Here is a 23896-nt window from a genome sequence, read left to right on the forward strand (position 1 = left end):
AGCAAAGTAATCAGATTATTAGATTTAAACTTGAAGACTGATTAAAATAACAATTATTTTTGATTGAGGAAGGGACAAGTCATTCTTTTTTGCAAAAAAATCTCTGCAACTGGTATCAGCAAAAATGATTTTTCTCAGTATTGAAAACACATTTAAATAGTTAAGGAGACGCGTTTTTCGACAGACGATCGCCAATCTTATGGGAACAAATGTTGCCGATAATATTGCCTGCCTTTTCTTTTATTCGAAAGGTAGACTGCGAATGGAGTATTCATAAAAAAAAAAGGAAGAAGGGAAGCTGGCATTATTTTTTTTAATTTCGCGTTACGCATTAGATGATGTCGTCGTGATCATTTGTCTAAGTCTGGTGACAATGTTAATCGTATCGCAGAATTATTCTGGCCACTTTTTTGCAAAACAAAGGTGTGCGCATACGCTTCATTACAAGGAATTTATAATTACAGCATACAAACAAAAACGGTGTTAATAGGTTATGAGACACTTTGCCGATCTCTTTGCTTTAATCTGAGACTATTATACTATTATGGCCCAGCTTTAATATTTGAATAAACAATATGTCCGTTGACCTTAATCAAGTTTTCTTTTTTGGAGACACGGTCGTTTATGAATCAACTTGATGGGTGTCACAAGACAGTCCAGTTTCAAAAACCATATTGTAGTGGATAAAAGACATTGTGCTGCTCAGCATGAGCCATGATGTTACTGGTTACTGGCGCAATACTGAGTCTATCATTTCACAAGCAATGCAAGTCAGCGACACATGTCTCATGTAGCTATCTGGATGATTCGTTCCAACTCCGATTCGTACCAACCAATTCGTTCCAACTTAAAATTCGTTCCTTGGTGATTCATCCCAAGTTTATTTTAATGTCAGATATTCGGCCGTATTTTCCGAGGAAATTTATTTAAAAATATTAGGAAATTTTATAATTCTGGTATTTATTCGGATACTATTTTTGTACTTTTCATTTGTATTTATTCAGCATTTATATACCATTTTGCATCTTCAAATGAGTTTGAATAACCAGACACACCGGTGTGTTCGTGGTGAAATATATATTTGATGCGGTGAGGCATGCTTTTTAGAAAAGTTCAGTTATCTATAAAGAAGATGTGGTATGATTGCCAATGAGACAGCTCTCCACAATAGACCAAATGACACAGAAATTAACAACTATAGGTTACCGGTACGGCCTTTAACAATGAGCAAAGCCCATACCGCATAGTCACCTATAAAAGGCCCCGAAATGACAAATGTAAAACAATTCAAACGAGAAAACTAACGGCCTAATTTATGTACAAAATAATGAACGAAAAACAAATATGAAACACAGCAACAAACGACAACCACTGAATTACAGGTTCCTAATTTGGGAAAGGCACATACAGAATGTGGCGGGGTTAAACTATAGTTTATTGGCGCCAAACCCTCCCCCTAACTTGGCCTGGGACAGTGGTGTAACGGCACAACATAAAAACAAACTATGCAAAACAATGAACGAAAAACAAATATGAGACACAGCAAAAAAAAACGAAAACCACTCAACTACAGGCTCCTGATTTGGGACTGGCACATATAGAAAGCGGGGGGAGGGGGAGGGGGGGTAAACTAGTTTGAAGGCGCCAACCCGCCCCCTAACCTGGGGGTCTCATTGGGGGGTTCTGATCCCGGATCCCGCTTACTGTTTTGTCAGATTCCTGTATCCCGCTTACACTATGTACGTAAGCAATTCTCATTTTTTTTGTAATTTCCCGTGTCTCGCTATACTTCATTTCCTGTTTTCACGGCACAATAATTTGACTTTCACGTGTCACGCTTACAAAAAATCGGCAATCCCGGGTCACGCTTAGACCCCAATGAGACCCACTAACCTGGGACAGTGGTGTAACAGTACAACATAAGAGCAAACTATAAAAATCAGTTAACTCATCAGATGAGGGGGGGGGGGGGGGGTAGGAGTGGTCCGAGTGATCCCGAAATCCCGGGCTTATAAACATGGAATCCCGAGGTCCCGAATTTAAAAAAATTGAAATCCCGACATCCCGAAATTCGAAAAAAGAATTCCCGGATCCCGAAAGAATCAATCCCGAAATCCCGAGCTTAAAAACACCCGATCCCGGAGTCCCGATAAAGGTCCTACACCCCCCCCCCCCCCCTCAGATGGATAAATATATATGACCTATAGTTGTTAATTTCTGTGTCATTTGATCTATTTTGGAGAGTTGTCTCACTTGGATCATACCACATCTTCTTTTTATATATAAAGTTGAAATTTTCGGAATTTCTTTGTCATTCCGAGTTTTCTTTCATTTTTCAACTATTCTACTACTTCCTGGTAAACAAAAACATGTGATCTGGAAATCGACGATGTTCAGAGTTATTGAATCGAGTTATGATGCTGTAAACAAATATTTCCTGATTTTCCTACTTGTTTTTGTTATAAAGTCGTCCACAGGTATACCGATTTCGTTTTGAAATGAATCGATTTAATTGAGGTTCATTGTGATAATTCCAAGTTTAAGTTGAAAACTTTGTTTCCTGAATTTTTGTCCACCACACATAAAAACTAATATAACTCAGAAATTTCAATCCTTGAATAATTGGTTCAAATTGGAATTATGAAAGCTCTAAACTCCAAATCCCTGTAGGGATCATGGAAGTAGCTTTGGCTGGTGTTATTAAAAATAGCCTCAAGAGTGATTAGTTGGTGGCACAGGGGGAATAACTCTAGTTATATATGTATTTATTCTAGATAAAAGGCATGAATTTGACAGACACAATAAATTAAAATTACATACAGATCTAGCACTAGACATGAATAGGATTTCACAGATACAGATGCTTAAATGATTTACATGATCACTAAAAATAATTTAAATATAAAATAATGAAAATTTTCATGATATTTTGATATTTGACTAGATTGTAATAAGTAAATTAAATAGACTAGATTTTCAGGGAAGAGTTCCATTTGGCAACCCCATAAACTGTAATACATTATTGTGTTCTTTTAGTATGGTGGGGGTGCCATATGGTACTCTTACCGATTTTCACTGCAGCCTAATACCTTACAATGTAGGATGACCCACAAAAGTTATTGAAACTTATTCCCAGTTGGGTTCTTTTGACACTTGATTTGTTAATGGTGAACTCTGATTAGCAAATTCTGTTGCCATGCTTAACTGAGCACTAGCAGGTTTTTCTTTGTATTTTAATAAAGAAATGATTGTGACAAGCATTTATGTACAAGGGTGTTGAAATGCTATACCCAACTTGTACATTTTTACATCTCAACAAGTTATTTTTCTTGCCTACATGTACGTTGCATGTGGACAAGTTATACATTACACTTGACAACATTCTATTTATTTAAAAATATAGAATTATTTTCACAACTTATTAAGATGTATTATTTTATGTAAAAGAAACCAATGATCAACACCTGTAAAACATATAATTTAAGTTAAAACATCAATGTTCATGACAAGATGTATGAAATAAAATGGGAAATAGATAGATAACCAAAAAAATTTAAAAAACAGTCATTTGTCAGTATGCAAATTAATTGATAGAAGGGATGAGTAACTTTTTTTCTGGACAAGTAAAATTTACAGTTTTACTTGCTGAGGGACAAGTACTCACAGCAAATATTTCCGCACCACTGATGCACATTTTTATGTAACTTATAAAACATGAAAAAAAGTAATATTTAAAATCAACGATAATGTATAAAATCAATGATAATGTATATTAAAAATCAATGATAATGTATTTGGTCCATAGATTTACTGAAAGTCACCCAAAAACATGTCATAACACTTAATAAAAAATCCAAATAACTAAGGAATAACTGTTAAACATATTAAAAATTAAATTTTTACTTGTTATAAAACTCCATCTTCAGAAGAATGATAAACTGTTTATTTGTTGTTTACATAAATTATCAATAAGGGTTAAAATGTAACAAAAAATGGAGAAATAAATGAAATTGTGTGAATTTTGCTGTATTTTCATATCTTTAGGTGTTTATGTGCACTTTAATATACAAAGAAACTTGAAAATTTCAATCAGAAACTCTTAATAACCGCCTTGGTGGTCTCTTGGTACGGTGTGGACAGGTCAAACCAAAGACTTTAAAATTGGTATTTCCTGCTTCCATGCACGCATCATAGGAGTAAGAGCAAAGAATGGCCGGCTCAGAGTCAGAATGATATGTCTAGGTAGGGTGACAACCGTGACATGACTCCTGAGAACTGTAAAACCTTGTTAAAAATTAAAAATTAAAATTCTGGCTCAGAGTGTCAGTCAAGTACAAAGCAGGGTTAATATTCATATTTACACATGTACATTTGTACATTAACATGTTCTCGTCCTGAATATGCATTTAATTTACTGCTGGAAGATAAGCAGCCATCCATCATCATCATCTTAATGTCAGTTTACAAATTACATTGAACACTTTAATTAAGTTTAAGTAATTATACACAACTGTCAATTTCAAATTAATTACTTTGATCTCTTAATAATCAAATTAATTAATTGTTGGTAATTTAATGCAATGTATTTTAAAAGGTGATTTATGATAGATTTGATTATTGTAGATAGTTTAACATGTGACCAAAGAAGTTATGGACACGGTTCTTATGTTTGTGTTTGTAACTCAACATACTGTGACAGAGTAGAATCTAATGTTCCCGTCTCTAAAGGAACATATACTGTGTACACCTCAAACAAAGATAGATATCGTCTTCATAAAACCTACGGACAATTTACATCAACCCATTCTACAACTAACAAAGGTAAAATACAATTAAATTATTAAATGAACATGATGAAATTAATAATATTTGTTCAATTGTTATTATTCTGCAAACTCTGAACTGTAACATCCCTGTGTTAACATGATAAACTTTTTGGACAGTGACGTTACAACTATAAGCAAAGCTATTTAAATGATACAGGTTCAGTTTACTTCTTTTTGCATGCGAAAAAGTAAAAAAATTAAATAATGTAAATGCAAGATTATTAAATCTTACATTGTTGTGGTACGATTGCCTATGAGACAAGTATCCACCAGAGACCAAATGATGTGGATTTATAGCTGCTTACTGTATTTCATGAATTAGTTAACTTATATTCTGTACCCTAAAGTCAAAATTCAATGAGGGTTGATATTAAACATGAAATACATGTTTATCTATTAGTTTTTGACCACATACAATTTCCTACAATTTGATACCAAAAATGCATAGAAAAAAGGGAAGGTAAGGAAACCTTCAACACTAATATTTTTTTTAAATTTTTTTACCTTACAGTAAAGTTCTTATTTTGACAATCACTTTTTGCAATATCAACCAGATGTAGTACTTTAATATAAATTTGTTTACTAATCTGAGATACAAATGTATAAGCAATTGGACAGCAGAAAATTTCATATCTGTTTAAAAACAGGTCAAGTTTCAGGATATCTGTTATAAGAAATTTTTATTACTTGGAGTTGCTTAATCATTTTCTTCCTTCCAATGCCAGTCTCTCCTTAATCAAATTGTAAGGAGTTAAAATGATTATCAATATAAATACATGTATATATATCTATATCTACAAAAAAAACATGTATTATGCTGCAGGAATATTTACTATCAATAAAAATATGACGTACCAGACCATGATTGGCTTTGGTGGAGCATTCACAGATGCTGCAGGGATTAACATTGCTAGTCTGTCGTCTCCAGCTCAAGCTAATCTACTCAAGTCTTACTATTCTCCAGAGGGTGAGTTTAATCCTGTCAATCATTATAATTCAGGACATTTTACACATTTATACTATTCTTTTAAAGTTCAGCAATTCCTCACAAATCAGGATTTTTAACTTATGTGCTACTGTTCTCCTTATGATGAGTTGAAACTAGCCTGTTACCTCAACTTAATTTACTGAAATTACTCATGTCTTACATCTGTACTTGAGTCAAAACCAGCTAAGTCATGACAGAACTGTTTACTAATGGTAAGCCAAAGCCTCTGATTCATCTCAGCCTTAGTTGACGTGTACAACATGTACATGTAACTGGTTTATAAAGGTTAAGTAATCAACTCGAGGGATATGGGTAGAATAATTACATTTACGCAGAAATAAAACACTGTCTGGATACATGTGGTGTCTGTCATCCAAGATTATTACTGTTGTTTTTTTTTTATGAAAATAAGGAGGTGTGGTATGATTGCCAGTGAGACAACTTTCATTAAAGATGTGAACAATTACAGGTCAATGACTTTCAACAATGAGCAAAACCTATACGATATAGTAAGGTATAAAAGGGGCTGGCATGACCAAATGTGAAACAATTCAAAACAGGAAACAAAGGGCCTGATTTATTCTACTACAATGAATGACAAACAAATATAGCAGACAGCAACCAAAGACAACCACTGAATTACAGGTTCCTGACTTTTAATGGACACTTAAAGAATGTGGCCGGATTATAAAAAATAAGGAGATGTGGTATGATTGCCAATGACACAACTATCCACCCAAGTTCAAATGAAGTGGATGTAAGCAATCATAGGCAACCATATGGCCTTCAACAACAAACATAGCATATTTGTGAGCACTCAACCTTCACCTTAACGTTGGACAGTGGTGTAACATAAGCGTGATAAATACAAACTGTTTTCTCTTAGAAGTTTTCTTGATTCATTTGAATGATTGTTTGATTATAAAAGTGAAATACTGTGTAAAGTCATTAAAACACCAGTCCTACAACATAACACAACCAGATCTGAACCAGTTGGTTTAAAAAAAAAATTTACGAGGAAGATTGATCGTAAGTCATGAACAATTCAGTATACTTACGATCAATCTTAGTCTTAATTTTTTTTTTGTGAAACCGACTCCTGGAGGTTAGTGTATGGTCTTCAAACTGATAGATGGTGCTAATGCCATTAAACAAGCTTTAATTTACCCCCAAATTCTACATACATGGTAAAGCCATTAAGATATACTGTATACTGGCTTGGATTTTCTCACAGCAAACTAATGTCAAACCTTTATGACCAAATTTTACTCAGTTTTTGGCTGAATAAATAGAGATGTGAAACTTGACCCTTAACACATGCAAACTAAAAATAGAATTAACAAAACACAAGCTTGAAATCAGTCTTGGATATCATATGTTAAGCACACTAAGTGGGTTATATAATAGATAAAAAAAAGATTTTTAAGTATTGAGATTCTTTCAAGGAATCCAAGTCTATATATCTGAAAAAAACTAGTCTTTATGTAGAGGTATTGATTAGATGAATAAGTTTTGTTGGCATTTTTGCAGGTCCTTCAAATTAATAATTCTGAGTGGATTTATTATATAATGTAAATTTATTGTTTTATATTATTGTTCTACAGGTATTGAGTATACCATGAGAAGAATACCAATGGCTAGCTGTGATTTTATATGATGATTGTTTTACAGGTATTGAGTAGACTGTGGGGAGAATACCAATGGCTAGCTGTGATTTTATATGATGATTGTTTTACAGGTATTGAGTAGACTGTGGGGAGAATACCAATGGCTAGCTGTGATTTTATATGATGATTGTTTTACAGGTATTGAGTAGACTGTGGGGAGAATACCAATGGCTAGCTGTGATTTTATATGATGATTGTTCTACAGGTATTGAGTATACCATGAGAAGAATACCAATGGCTAGCTATGATTTTATATGATGATTGTTTTACAGGTATTGAGTAGACTGTGGGGAGAATACCAATGGCTAGCTGTGATTTTATATGATGATTGTTTTACAGGTATTGAGTAGACTGTGGGGAGAATACCAATGGCTAGCTGTGATTTTATATGATGATTGTTCTACAGGTATTGAGTATACCATGAGAAGAATACCAAGGGCTAGCTGTGATTTTATATGATGATTGTTTTACAGGTATTGAGTATACTGTGGGGAGAATACCAATGGCTAGCTGTGATTTTATATGATGATTGTTTTACAGGTATTGAGTATACCATGAGAAGAATACCAATGGCTAGCTGTGATTTTATATGATGATTGTTCTACAGGTATTGAGTATACTGTGGGAAGAATACCAATGGCTAGCTGTGATTTTATATGATGATTGTTTTACAGGTATTGAGTATACCATGAGAAGAATACCAATGGCTAGCTGTGATTTTATATGATGATTGTTCTACAGGTATTGAGTATACTGTGGGAAGAATACCAATGGCTAGCTGTGATTTTATATGATGATTGTTCTACAGGTATTGAGTATACCATGAGAAGAATACCAATGGCTAGCTGTGATTTTATATGATGATTGTTTTACAGGTATTGAGTATACCATGAGAAGAATACCAATGGCTAGCTGTGATTTTATATGATGATTGTTCTACAGGTATTGAGTATACTGTGGGAAGAATACCAATGGCTAGCTGTGATTTTATATGATGATTGTTCTACAGGTATTGAGTATACTGTGGGAAGAATACCAATGGCTAGCTGTGATTTTATATGATGATTGTTCTACAGGTATTGAGTATACCATGAGAAGAATACCAATGGCTAGCTGTGATTTTATATGATGATTGTTTTACAGGTATTGAGTAGACTGTGGGGAGAATACCAATGGCTAGCTGTGATTTTATATGATGATTGTTCTACAGGTATTGAGTATACCATGAGAAGAATACCAAGGGCTAGCTGTGATTTTATATGATGATTGTTTTACAGGTATTGAGTATACTGTGGGGAGAATACCAATGGCTAGCTGTGATTTTATATGATGATTGTTTTACAGGTATTGAGTATACCATGAGAAGAATACCAATGGCTAGCTGTGATTTTATATGATGATTGTTCTACAGGTATTGAGTATACCATGAGAAGAATACCAATGGCTAGCTGTGATTTTATATGATGATTGTTCTACAGGTATTGAGTATACCATGGGGAGAATACCAATGGCTAGCTGTGATTTTATATGATGATTGTTTTACAGGTATTGAGTATACCATGAGAAGAATACCAATGGCTAGCTGTGATTTTATATGATGATTGTTCTACAGGTATTGAGTATACCATGAGAAGAATACCAATGGCTAGCTGTGATTTTATATCATGATTGTTTTACAGGTATTGAGTAGACTGTGGGGAGAATACCAATGGCTAGCTGTGATTTTATATGATGATTGTTCTACAGGTATTGAGTATACCATGAGAAGAATACCAATGGCTAGCTGTGATTTTATATCATGATTGTTTTACAGGTATTGAGTAGACTGTGGGGAGAATACCAATGGCTAGCTGTGATTTTATATGATGATTGTTCTACAGGTATTGAGTATACCATGAGAAGAATACCAATGGCTAGCTGTGATTTTATATGATGATTGTTTTACAGGTATTGAGTAGACTGTGGGGAGAATACCAATGGCTAGCTGTGATTTTATATGATGATTGTTCTACAGGTATTGAGTATACCATGAGAAGAATACCAATGGCTAGCTGTGATTTTATATCATGATTGTTTTACAGGTATTGAGTAGACTGTGGGGAGAATACCAATGGCTAGCTGTGATTTTATATGATGATTGTTCTACAGGTATTGAGTATACCATGAGAAGAATACCAATGGCTAGCTGTGATTTCATATCATGATTGTTTTACAGGTATTGAGTAGACTGTGGGGAGAATACCAATGGCTAGCTGTGATTTTATATGATGATTGTTCTACAGGTATTGAGTATACCATGAGAAGAATACCAATGGCTAGCTGTGATTTCATATCATGATTGTTTTACAGGTATTGAGTAGACTGTGGGGAGAATACCAATGGCTAGCTGTGATTTTATATGATGATTGTTCTACAGGTATTGAGTATACCATGAGAAGAATACCAAGGGCTAGCTGTTATTTTATATGATGATTGTTTTACAGGTATTGAGTAGACTGTGGGGAGAATACCAATGGCTAGCTGTGATTTTATATGATGATTGTTCTACAGGTATTGAGTATACCATGAGAAGAATACCAAGGGCTAGCTGTGATTTTATATGATGATTGTTTTACAGGTATTGAGTATACTGTGGGAAGAATACCAATGGCTAGCTGTGATTTTATATGATGATTGTTTTACAGGTGTTGAGTATACCATGGGAAGAATACCAATGGCTAGCTGTGATTTTATATGATGATTGTTTTACAGGTATTGAGTAGACCGTGGGGAGAATACCAATGGCTAGCTGTGTTTTTATATGATGATTGTTTTACAGGTATTGAGTATACAGTGGGAAGAATACCAATGGCTAGCTGTGATTTTTCAACACATCCTTATTCCTATGATGACCATCCTGGTGATTTTTTGTTACAGAACTTCTCAATGGCTGTAGAAGATTTAAAGTATAAGGTGATTATTTTTAAACTTAGAGAAAAAACCAATACCAACTTGCATTAATGTTGAAAAGAAAGCATTAAACTAGTAAATGTATTTTTTTTATTTTTAAACTGATTATCAAAATTCTCTGGTATTTTGCTTAATCAACTACAATGATTATCAAGCTTTTAACCTGCGTCACCAAAGGCGAAATCAGATATAGTAACCGCTTGACTCTGTCATTCCTTGCATCTGAAATACCTTAGGTACAAAACTTTCATCAAAGTTTTCTTGGCTTCTATGAAGGGAAATGGTTTAATATTTGGTCTGCTGCTTGATAATGTTGAGTTGTAGCGAGTAAGCAATTTTTACATCTGTGTTGCAGCCACTTCCTGTTTGCAGATAGTCTGAAATTTTACAACCCTCATTATACAAGGAATATCATTTTCATCATAGTTTTTTACCTTCAATGAAAGAGAATGATCAGTTATACAACAGTATACATGCAACCTCAAACAATTACATGCTGCTATGAGGTCTAGACCCAGTATTGGTCTTGTTCAATCAGTAGACACTGGTGACTGATTTAGTCGCAAATAAGTATAGCAACATCACTACGATACTGAATGAGGAGCTTCCACTAAAAAATCAAACTAAAGTATACTGTAATTCCCTTGCTAAATTGAAAATACTGTGAAATCATTATAATATGACAGCAACTTTTTTTTTTAAAGATTTTTAGGGGTTTTTTTTTAACCAGAAATTTATGTCTCCAACAAAATGAAAAATTTCCTACTGACTTGTTTGAAAAACTTGCCAAAAAAATACCCATTAAATCAAGTATCCATGAAAAAGATAATTTTTCCTCAATTAGCAAAAGTTGGTTCCTTCAAAATATAAATGAATTCACACTTAATGGTTACCAGATTATGACTATAAAACCGTTGGAAGTGCTGACTTTGTAGGATTACGTGAACTGTACTCATGAATTTCAAACCAGAAATTTTATTGTTTAAATTGTGCATTATTAACAAAGAGCATGGAGCAAGACAGTCTATTTTAAAAATTCTTTCCCATAGTCATGATAGTTATAAGGTGGATAGATTGGGTGTTTACATATTAAAAAAATTGTAATACATGATATTCCGTCAAAACGGCCCAGTGAGGAAATCCTCTCTCATATATACATTCAAAGTGATTTGTTTATTTTCTTAAACGATTTCAGTCTTGTTGACTGTTGCCTATATGGTAATAAATGAGTGCTCTCATAAATGTTGCATCTAATCTTTCAAAGAAAATTAAAAAAAAATAAAAGTGTATTTTTTATTATATTGAAAAGCTGTCTCCCTGGTGCTAGAGTCGGCCACCAGAGAACACAGGTCACAGGGTCACAAAGAAAAAGAGAGTAAAAGGATCTATAAAGTGTAAGGTTCGACGTCCACTGTTTACCGTCTGACCAAAACACGTTACAATAGGGAAATCGTATACTTGTAGTTATATATATATATTCTCAGTTGTTAAATTAAATATCTGAATAAAATAAAGTTTCATATTTTATTAATATAAAAAATAATCCACGACGGAGAGAATGGGTCTTGCAGGCTCTGTCACTGGTCAGTTCGGGTCCCGGGTAATGGTTGGTCTTACAGTATACAAACAAACTTTTGATAATAACCAGTTAATAATATATAATTCAACAGTTAAGTAACAAGGTTGTCACTTATTTAGAATCTTTCAATAATCCCAATTTAAGGATATTGCTACCATTCTACATTATACAACATCAACTCAGCATAATAAAACCAACAACATACTAATTACTTTAGAACTGTCAATATAACAACCTTAGCACTGTCACCGACACATATACACTTAATTTGCACCGTCAAAAACTATATTAGCACCGGTACCATCAAAATAAGTTTATCGCCGTCAAAAACAACTTATACACAACCAGTAACAACATTAGCACTGTCACCGACAAACTTAATTTGCACCGTCTATATTAAACAACATTATAATTAGCACCGTCACCGGCAACCCGATTTAGCACCGGCACCGACAACCTTCAATAAAAACAAAGTTAACTTTCAACGCTTGGTTGTGATTATCAGACACATTTTAGCTTCTATTCAAATTTGTTACTTTCCAAATTTGCCAACCCAACAATCCGTCGCTTTTGCTTTTATACTTCCGACTGACCAATGGCAGAGCTTGTTACATATTGTTTACCAATCGGCAACCATGGATCACACAAGGGAAATTCCCGTAATGTTGATATCATTTGTAAACATGGATTGATCTTCATCAATAAAGATGGGTTTTGACTTTAAATACATTAGTAGATCATTAGAAGAGTTTTATTTGAGTTTATATTCTAATAAGGTAACTACCGCGAAAATATGGAATCAGTACGTGAAATAAAACTTCTTAACAAACTAACATACACAAATCTGTCGTATCATTGAAACAACAGCCAAAATAACAAATTACAAGTCTGACATTACTTGCAACATTAGACATCTCACTAACATCTATCATTTATCCTCAATAATTTCAAGAAACTATACAGACATAGATTTACAATAAAAAGGGGGGGAGGCTGGCATTATAATATTCTATTCTAACTGAAAAGTTAAGAAAAACAGTTTGGATTTTTATTTAGATTCCTTACATTATAGCAGCTCAGAAGATGAGCAAAAGAAATCTGACTTTATTTGGAAGTCCTTGGAGTGCTCCTGCTTGGATGAAAGATAATCAGAACATGACAGGAAAGGGATCTTTGATAGGACAACCTGGAGGCAAATACTACAAAACATGGGCTCAATATTTTGTCAGGTAAATCAATATTTTTGGCAGATTGGCAGTTTAGCAAGGTTATTTATGGAATTGCACCTTACAACTGTTAATGACAGAAGAGTAGCTGTAGGGTTCTTTTGTTTCAAATTTCATTCAGATTTACCGGTAAATTAAATTCTCAAATTCAAAAAGTTAAAAAAAATTAAATTTGTATTGATTTGTAGGACAACTTTTGTCTTTGATATAAAAAATTATTTTTATAGGACTTAAGATGAGTGATACATCAGTACAGCATCAACAATTAGAAAGTCAATACATGTACATCAAAAAGATGATTGGAGTATCATATGTGTGTTTCACTTTCAGATTTTTACAAGAGTATGGTAAGCATGGCATTCATCTATGGGGAATCACAGCACAGAATGAGCCTTCAGATGGAAAATTGCCTAATTTTAAGTTCCAAGCTATGGGATGGACACCTGCCCAACAAAGAGATTTCATCGCATTTGACTTGGGACCAGTTTTAGAGAAAAATGGCCTCCAGCATATCAAGCTAATGATTCTAGATGATGCAAGGTTCTTGTTACCTTATTGGGCAGAACAGGTTAGGCATTAAATTGATAACAAATTCATAAAAAAAAATCATGAATATCAGCATTGGAAGGAAGTTTTATGATGTATCTGGATTGTTTTATTCATCTTAGCAATTGGATAAGTAAAATCAAACCAGTAGAATGGCAGAGTTACAGTATTTGTTATTGAAACTAGAGAAAACATGGGAGACCTATAATTTTGTGTCAAAAACAAAGTTTAATTTATACTGGAGCAACTAATACATATATGTCATAAAGAAATATCTTTGATATACCAGTGGTGAATACCACTAATTCTACTAGAAACTCACACACTAAAACAAAATGATGAAAACTGATCTTTATTTGAATGTAAGTGATCACTGTAGACTACTAGAAACTCTCATACTAAAACAATATGTTGAAAATAGAACTTTATTTGCATGATCACTGTAGACAAATATTCTTGTAGTTTAGATATTAGATTTAATGGTGCTGCATATGTGCTTATCATTTTTGTTAATACTTTCAGGTATTTTCCAGTCCTAAAGCATCAAAGTATATCTCTGGAATAGCTGTCCATTGGTATGAAGATTTTATAACTCCAACTATAGCTTTATCAAGCACTAATCAGAAATTCCCAGATAAATTTATACTGGCTACAGAGGCCTGTGCAGGATCTATTCTACCATTTGGTAAAGTTATTCTGGGAAGCTGGGAAAGGGCTGAAAGTTATGCACATGATATTTTACAGGTAAATTGTTATTTTTAACTTTGATATATAAAGGGTAAAGAGATTACCTTAGTCTGTATCTGTATATGAAAATTGCATTATTTTATATGGAATTTAAAACAATGAATTATTTCAACTTTTTCACAGCTATATATTGGCTAATCCCAATATTGAAGAATGAAAAAGGGCATTACATCTATTTATAATTTCTTGAAAATTGGACAGAAGCTTGTTTTATTATAGGACAGTATATAATGTAAAATCAGGAAACATTGTATACATCAAGAGATTACTAATGGCAATATATCAATAAACAGCTTAGCCAAGAGCACATGATACACCCTTATTAATGCAATTAAAATTGTTGCAAAAATAAGATGGGACATTTAATAGAAGGGATTTAATTAGAAGAAAATGAAATAGCTCTGTAGAAAGAAAAACATGCATGAGGATACACTTTAGCATAAAAGTCAATTATGAAAAATAAATAAAGATCCAATGATCTTGAAGAACTACCAACTGTAAATTTCTCAAACAATCAAAAATGGAAATTTTACCCATATTCAAGTTTAAAGGAAAACACAGCAATGTAGCTACTTTACGCAACATGGCCACTAATCAGCCTGATGAAGAAGCTGTATAGAAACTTACATTGGGTATAGAGATATCTGTTGTCTATAACAAGAAAAGAAATATTGGGCACAGTAATTAAAACACCATGTACAGATTTATATGGACCCTATAAAGACCTGTATACCATCTCAAATTTATGCTTTGAACTCTATCCTATGCACTCCACAATTTTGAACACAAATTATAAGTGCCAGTCTTTGTAAGAGTCAGGCAATTTAGAAGAATTTCAAAACAGGTCTGGAAAAACCGAGCGGGTTTTTGTTTGGCATGTTTTCACCACTACCTGATTCTTAAGCAGACTATTACTTAAATAAAAAATCAGCTTGTTATTTCTTTCAGGATGTCAATAACTGGGTTACTGGTTGGACTGATTGGAATATTGCATTAGATATGGAGGGAGGACCAAATTGGGTGAAGAATTTTGTAGACAGTCCCATAATTGTAAATGCAAAGAAGGATGAGTTTTATAAACAACCGATGTTTTATGCCATGGGACATTTCAGGTTTGTAGACTGTAGGATGAATCAATAAAAGTCTGCCAAGGAATGGACATGAATTATACAAGAAGCCAGAGGTCTCTGTTGAAATTTTATACTAACAATGTGTCCAATTAGATAATAATTATCATCAACTTATATTTGAGAAATTCATGTTTATTTTAAAACAGCCAATATTATTACATTTCACATTGATTAACTGTATGATTCCTTTACTAATAAGTTACTGCATATCTACTGTTATATAAGAATAAAGAGATGTGGTATGATTGCCAATGAGACAACTGTCCACCAGCGAGGTATGCTATAGAAATAAAGAGATGTGGTATGATTGCCAATAAGGCAACTATCTACCAGCGACCAAGGAGATGTGGTATGATAGCCAATGAGACAACTATCTACTAGAGACCAAAGGATGAGGTTATAAACAACTATAGGTCATTGTACAACATTCAGCCATGATGAACAAAACTGTCCAGTATAGTAAGCTATAAAAGGACTAGTATGACAAAATATGAACAAATTCAAGGGATCTCATTTATGCTCAAAACAAATATGATGGACATCAACAAACAACATCCTCTGAATTATAGGCTCCTCATTTGTGACAGGCACATAAAGAATGTAGCAGTGTTCAACATGTCAGTGAGTGATCAACCCTTCCACCTTACTTGGGACAGTGTAAAAGCATAGCTGTCAACTGACTTGTATTCTGTGGGTCACACCCAAGAATTTCCTCCTTCACATGGGATTTTTTAGATACCTGCCGGGTATTCAAATAACCCGGGATTTCATAAAATTACCTGTTTTCACCCATATTTGTGACCGGTATTGTTTCCGGTATTTAGAAGTCCAATATACTTTCAGTTTTCTCTGGGTTTTTCTTTGAAAAGGTAAACAATTGAAAATTCAAAACTAAGAATTTGCTTATTTACCATGCCAATGACAGCTATCAAAACATTACATTTAATTGAAAGGTAACAATTCAAGGATTATTTGTTAATTTTACCCCAGAAAGTTGAAGCCATTCAAGTTTGACATACAATTCTATGTCCTGATTACAAGATTTGCCATTTGCAAATATCAAATATCCTGTAAAAATCATTTTAAAACAATTTGAACCTTTTAATACATTACTAGAGAATTATTTAGTTATCACTTAAATGTAAAAGCTTTAAATCCATATGCTCTAGATATTACACTGAGCAGGAAAAGGGAACACACTAACTGTTACTTCTTTCTATCTATCTTCTTCCTGTGTATAGGAGCCCATTAGCTATTATTGATTTCTAATTACATGTATAGCTTGTGTTTATGACATTCATTAATAAAAAGAAGTAAACTAGTGTGAATAAAACAATAAGAGGGCATTACTTTAGAAAGATATTTAATTAATGATAAATATTTATATACTTAACAAATACAAAAGTGATTATTTTTAGGAAACTCAGTGGTACATGTATATGTTATAGTGTATAAAAAAAACTTTCAATACTAAAATTGGACCAAAAAATTTGTAGGCGTTATGACCTGACATTTTCTTCTTCAGTGCAGGTCATGACCTGCATTTTCAGTTTTAGAGGTTGACAGGTATGGTAAAAGAGAGGCGATTGACCAAAAAGATATTCAAACTCATAAGTTGAAAACAAACTGACAGTGCTGTGGCGAGAAAAGAAAAAAAAATTCAAAAGACAAACAAGAGAATAGAAAAAAGAATATAAAACACAACATAGAAAACCAAAGACTGATCAACACAAATCCCACCAAAAACTAGGGTTGATCTCAGGAGCTCCAGAAGGGTAAGCAGATCCTACTCCACATATAATGTTCATTTCAAGGCAAAACAATCATTTTAAGTAATAGTCAGTATCTTATAAGATTGAATATTGATAACACCTAGCTACCATTTTTCTTACAGTAAGTTTGTACTTCCTGGTTCAAAGAGAATAGACATTAAAGGAAGTGAGATTGATGGCTTACAAATCTCAGCATTCATACAGGGAGATAACTCTATAGTTGTTGTAATTCTTAACAGGTATGTCCTGATACTACGTATATCAATGATAGAAAATGTACCGTCTTTAAAATGATCAGTTGCATAATTTTTATGTAGATTTTAAGATTTTGATATATTAATAGTGAAAAGTATATTTAACATGAAGTTTATGTTATGTGTTATACAGATTTGATGGTTAGACCAGTGCTGTTATTAGGTCTTTCCACCTTTCTTTGGAAAGACCTTTTGATTTTGATCTGATTTTTTATTTCTTCCATCACTTTTGATTCTTGAATGTCCCTTTTGTTTCACAACTTTTTGATAAGATTGGTATATGAATCAAACAGTTATTGTAACTCACCCTTTTAAATGAACACTATTCCATATGGGAGTTATCTCCCTGTATACTGTTTCGGAGTAATACCACCATTGTTTTTCCCCTATTAGTCTTTGTTAAATTGGCACTTTTCAAGAAATTGTGCAGAATTTATCTTTGTTTCAAATAAAGAAATACTTGGCATGAGTAAAGTTTTATCCTGTCCAGTACTACCAAAATTTCACATAACATTTCATTGCATATACAATAATAACCATCGCTGGAAGTTAACCATCCAATTTTCACCTCTTTTCTGCCTGTTGACAAGCTTTAGTAACCATGTAACCTCAAGTTTCCAAAATACTTGTGTTTGCAGAAAAGCAAATATTGATGATGATTTATTTGCCACAAAGATGTATTACGACAAAATTTAACACCTGTGAGTACTGTTTCACAGATTATCTATTAAAGGGGCACTAGCTATGAAATATTTAAAAAATCTAAAATAGGATTTTTTTTGTTCAATCATTAATGAAAGTGAAATAGTGAAATAATAATTCGCTTTTAGCAGCCAGTATGGTTCAGTTTTGTCAAAATAAGCAAAGAAACATTGATAATGTATTATTCACTTGCAAGTGAATAATTTGACCCCATTAAATCCGTATTCATGTGAACTTCAATTTAACCCCTTAGCTAGAGATGGATAACGCATGAATTGTGTGTGTATAGTTATTTAAAGGAAAAGAATGTCAACATTGAATGTGAAACATAGGTAAATCATTTAATTGACTACTTCGATCCACAAAAAATCATTCTTATACAGGTAAAAACGATGATTAACATATATTTTTAATCTATAATATGAAATTAAACAGACCTAGAAAAATCCAATTGCACGAGTTCATTTTATCTATTTATATCTTTATTTATGTTTATATCACTTATATGGTCATCGGAGGTATTCGTAGGTCAACTCGATAGTTAATTAGATGGTGTCTAGACAAAAATACACACGAAACGAAGCCACACATTCTCAAGCCCATGCCCTGTAAATTGTTTATTTTAGACTTTTTATAATTTGGATAAATGTTTTACATTGTTATAAATCAAATATTAGAATTTGAGTCAAATCGGTGAACATGAATTTGACAGCTAGTGCCCCTTTAAATAGACATTCTATATATATAAATATATATATATTTATATGATCACTCAGAGGAAATTTATGAATTAAAAAAATATGCAATATGCATAAGAGAATCTGTTTATATTCAGAATTGTAATGTCTGTTGTCTATGCTTTTTTCAGATCAGAAGATGATGGTGTTATATCTCTACATGATCCAGAATTAGGTTATATTAACTTATCATACTCCAAACATTCTATACAAACTGTTATATGGTGGACAGGATGATTATGTATCTCATTCTTTATAACATTGTGTCTCCAGAATATCACCCATTACTTTGCAGACAAGTTTATAATATAACCAACATGTGCAGACTTTATTGACCTGTGCTGCTCTTATTATGTTGGTATGGTTCACTCAGAAATTGTGTTTAGTTCATTTTAAACACATTTTATGATAAGAATAAATTCAGATTGTCATCTGTGGCTTAAAATTCTATAAAGAACTTATTTCAGCATCTTATAAATATATTAAATGATGCAGTGCAATAATCTGTATTTTCCATACTGAGAGTCACATGTAGAATGCTCAATTAACTAATCAAAAAAAATTTAAATAATTAGGATGGAAAGGCTTCATTGAAGTATTTCATGGATAAACAGAGAAGTCATCAAGATTTAAATATTGTGGACTTCATTTATAATGTGCCATATTGTTATTTATATATTTTAATAAATCATGTTAAGTTTATATTTTTTGTTAAATTGTTAGAAACATAAAATAAAAGTCAGACTTACTGGTGTACAGAGTTAATTAGTGAAGGATACTTTAGGTCTGAAAAGAAGATCTATTTATAGTACATCATGATGTTGTACAGAGTTAATTAGTGAAGGATACTTTAGGTCTGAAAAGAAGATCTATTTATACTACATCATGATGTTGTACAGAGTTAATTAGTGAAGGATACTTTAGGTCTGAAAAGAAGATCTATTTATACTACGTCATGATGTTGTACAAAAGCTAGAAAATGCTTTGTAAACGACTTACAATATGCAGTTTATCTACCCGAAGAATCCCTGAACTTCTGGTACTAATGAAACAGGGACCTTCACTGAGATAGCTGTGTCAGTGGAGTAAATGTTAACAGTGTGTGCAATATTGTTTTGGAATACCGGTAAAAAAAAAAAAGAAAAGAAAATTGATAAAAATTCATTAAAAATATATTGAATATTTGAATCAGTTGAAAAAAGTTGCCTTCTGATTTAATTTTTGTATCCCAGAAATAAAGGAGTTTAATAGCCATTAGATTTAAGGCAATTTTTTCGCATATCATACACTTAATCCAGTATGCTTAGATTTATTTAATTGAAACTTTATACCGCTGTTTTGACCACCTTGTTGGTCTCATGGTAGGGTGCTTGCCACAAGTGGGGAAGTTTTGGATTCAAACCCCAGTGGGTCAAACCAAAGACTTATAAATGATAGTTGCTATGTTAGACTTACACAAGTATACTAAAAGTAACATTTATTATTTGTTGACTATAAATTGCTAGTTTACTATCAGATACATGTAGTAAACTAGCAATTGATAGTCAACAAATAACAAATGGTACTTTTAGTATTCTTGTGGAAAAACACAAACATAATTAAGATTATTAGAAAACAAAAAAATAATGGAATTTTGGAGAAAAAAAAGGGTGAGGACAAAAGAAATTGTCCTGTCCCCAAGTGCATGTGCTTTTTATCAATAGTCATCAAACTGTTATTTTATTTCCAATACCATAGATTTCCCTTAAGGCAAAATACCCGTTCCTTGATACTTATGTTTGTTTTGTATGACCTCAACTTATTTGGCCAAAGTGGGATATCTTCCAAAGTAAAAATTTGTTTGCATTTCTGGGAAAATACAAAAGAAACATTACCAAAGTCAGCAACTAAAAGCATTAGGAAATGCTATAAATTGACATTTAAGCATCTTTGTCATTCTTTTTTGTCTGCACGATAAGTGTAAATAATTGTAAATTGATATGACTAATGAACCTTCAAATATTGAGATCAGATTCCTTAAAATGTTAATGGGCATCAATTTGTCAGAAATGACCAAATGGATTATAACTGATGTACGTGCATCATGATTTATAATGATTAAGACTTTGATGTGATAGTTTACATTTTGGATGCAAACATCCCAGAAAACAAAACTTGGGAATGGACTGTGTAAAAGAGAGGTGGAAGATACTAAAGGGATATTCAAACTCATAAGTCGAAAACGAACTGACAATGCTATGGTAAAAAAACTAAAAAACAACTGAAAAACAGTTGTAAAAAACAAATATAGATTTTCTAAAGACTGAGCAACACGAACACCAACAAAAAACAGGGGTCATGTCAGGTGCTCTGGAAGGGGAAGCAGATCCTGTTCCACATATGGCACTGGTACATTCGTGCAAACCATGTGCTTTGTTACTTCATTCTTATCTTAACTTTCAAAACAAATTTTGAAAGTTTGTATTGGCGTCATCCCCTGAAAAAAATCTTGATCTGCCCCTACTTTAGGAGTCAAGCAATTGTTTATAAAGGTCAGAATTGATTTAAAAGCAAGAAACAAGTATTTGTCACCTCATTAGGGTTCTTGGACCATGATTTCCCTAAATCAACCACTGATATACATGTTTTAAGTGATTTTTTTTAAATATTTAGGTCAGCAACGTCTAGCATAAATACTATCTGCATTTTCTTGAAATAGTTTTAAAGTATTTGTTTGAAATATAACTTAAAGACATTTTGGAATGTTTGCTCGAAAATATCTATATTTCCTAGATTGACTGAACTCCAAGTTCATTGATAGGCAATTTCAAATAGTGATTTTCGCATAAAAGAAAATACTGTTTAGGCTTCTTTTGCTTGAACAACAACATATTTGTTGTAAAAGTACGATAAAACATTACCATCCTCAGGTTTTATGAAAGGGTTACAAACCTATAACGGTATTAATTATTTTTGGAAGTAAGAACTCTTCCTATGTTTTGGATAAATTACATGTTTTTGAAGGTCTGTTAAATTCTGTTGCCAGTTATGACTTTTCGACTCTTCACTTTCACACAATCTTATCAAACAGAAGTTCTCTTATTTAATTTATTTGGTTAAATGGTCCTTTGAAAAATCTGGTTGCAAATTTATTTGCTGCAACTCATATATAGCCTCCTTCTGTAATGAAAAAGGGAAATATGCTAGATATACTTACTGGAACTGTGATGAGATGGTTAAAGCTGTACATTTTTTCCTTGGCAACATCTATAAAATTGAGAATGGAAATGGGGAATGTGTCAAAGAGACAACAACCCGACCATAGAGCAGACAACAGCCGAAGGCCACCAATGGGTCTTCAATGCAGCGAGAAACTCCCGCACCCGGAGGCGTCCTTCAGCTGGCCCCTAAACAAATATGTATACTAGTTCAGTGATAATGGACGTCATACTAAACTCCAAATTATACACAAGAAACTAAAATTAAAAATGATACAAGACTAACAAAGGCCAGAGGCTCCTGACTTGGGACAGGCGCAAAAATGCGGCGGGGTTAAACATGTTTTTTGAGATCTCAACCCTCCCCCTATACCTCTAGCCAATGTAGAAAAAACAAACGTACAACAGTACGCACAGTAAAACTCAGTTTAAGAGAAGTCCGAGTCCGATGTCAGAATAGGAAACAAAAGAAAATAAACAAAATGACAATTATACATAAATAACAGACTACTAGTAGTTACTGACATGCCAGCTCCAGACCTCAATTAAACTGATTGAAAGATTATGTCTTCGTCATATGAATATCAGGCACAATCCCTCCTGTTAGGGGTTTAGTATTATACCGTCATAAAATATATGAGAAGAACATAACCCGTGTCATGCCACCAACTGGTTTTAGAATAAATATGTTTAATTCCGATGCAAAGACCCTATAAGTGAATCAATATTAAAGCCAAAATATGCAATCTTTAATGACCTGACAACAGTATCGTAACTATATCCCTTCTTAATAAGTCTGTTTAAAGGTTTTGTTAGCTTTTGAGGTGAATACTGACATTTTTGTGCTTTGTAAAGAATATTACCATAAAAGATTGGATGTGAAATACCCGAACGTATAAGATGTCTGCATGTTGAGTTATATTTACGAATGATGTCCTTATACCGATGATAAAATTTTGTAAATGTTTTGACTAGTTTATGATATTGAAAACCCTGGTGTAATAATTTTTCAGTAATATATAAATTTCGCTCGCTAAAATCTAATACGTTGTTACATACACGAGCGAATCGTACAAGTTGAGATACATAAACACCATAAGATGGTGACAAGGGAACGTCACCATCTAAAAATGGATAATTAACGATAGGAAATGAAAAATCATCTCTTTTATCATAAATTTTTGTATTAAGCTTCCCGTTAATGATATAGATATCAAGATCGAGGAAAGGACAGTGGTCATTGTTAGTATTAGCTTTATTTAAAGTAAGTTCAACAGGATAAATTTCTTTAGTATACATACTGAAGTTGTCATTATTGAGAGCCAATATATCATCCAAATATCTAAAGTATTGTTAAATTTTTGTATCAGATGTTTTGGCAATAAAATTTATCAACAGGTTGTAGACATTTCTATAAGAACCGAATGCACCCTTATAATGTTCCTGTATTGTTAAGAATTACAGTTTATGGCCAAAACTCAGTAAAGATCCGTTTAAATTACATAAATTGAAAAATTTAAAAACACTTACCGTTACTTTGATGATATTTTTGCTTTAAATAATCAAGAATTTTCTA

The 23896-nt window shown here is 32.8% G+C and overlaps 1 protein-coding gene across 2 annotated transcripts; it reads left to right on the top strand.

Moving 5' to 3' along the window:
• Positions 1 to 2355: 2355 nt before the first annotated feature.
• LOC127735954 (lysosomal acid glucosylceramidase-like) lies at positions 2356 to 19875 on the top strand. Of its 2 annotated transcripts, none has more exons than XM_052246418.1 (10): positions 2356 to 2477; positions 4624 to 4821; positions 5650 to 5793; positions 10300 to 10433; positions 13066 to 13238; positions 13566 to 13803; positions 14304 to 14525; positions 15477 to 15640; positions 17553 to 17669; positions 19255 to 19875. In XM_052246418.1, exons 1-10 carry the CDS (start codon positions 2390 to 2392, stop codon positions 19358 to 19360), a joined length of 1584 nt encoding a protein of 527 aa, XP_052102378.1. In that variant the 5' UTR covers positions 2356 to 2389; the 3' UTR covers positions 19361 to 19875. The 2 variants fall into 2 exon arrangements, with proteins under 2 accessions (XP_052102378.1, XP_052102379.1); XM_052246419.1 differs by lacking the exon at positions 2356 to 2477 and adding an exon at positions 10099 to 10165 and having other exon boundaries at positions 4691 to 4821.
• Positions 19876 to 23896: the final 4021 nt, after the last annotated feature.

This window comes from Mytilus californianus, unplaced genomic scaffold, assembly GCF_021869535.1.
Source record: "Mytilus californianus isolate M0D057914Y unplaced genomic scaffold, xbMytCali1.0.p SCAF_3, whole genome shotgun sequence".
Classification (NCBI taxonomy): Eukaryota; Metazoa; Mollusca; class Bivalvia; order Mytilida; family Mytilidae; genus Mytilus; species Mytilus californianus.

Bases quoted from the DNA above. Each gene is read 5' to 3' on its own strand.
- LOC127735954 (XM_052246418.1), top strand. From the start codon at position 2,390: ATGTTCAGAGTTATTGAATCGAGTTATGATGCTGTAAACAAATATTTC. The intron at 14,526-15,476 runs GTAAATTGTTAT...TATTTCTTTCAG, and splicing joins ATGCACATGATATTTTACAG to GATGTCAATAACTGGGTTAC. The intron at 15,641-17,552 runs GTTTGTAGACTG...TTTTTCTTACAG, and splicing joins TATGCCATGGGACATTTCAG to TAAGTTTGTACTTCCTGGTT.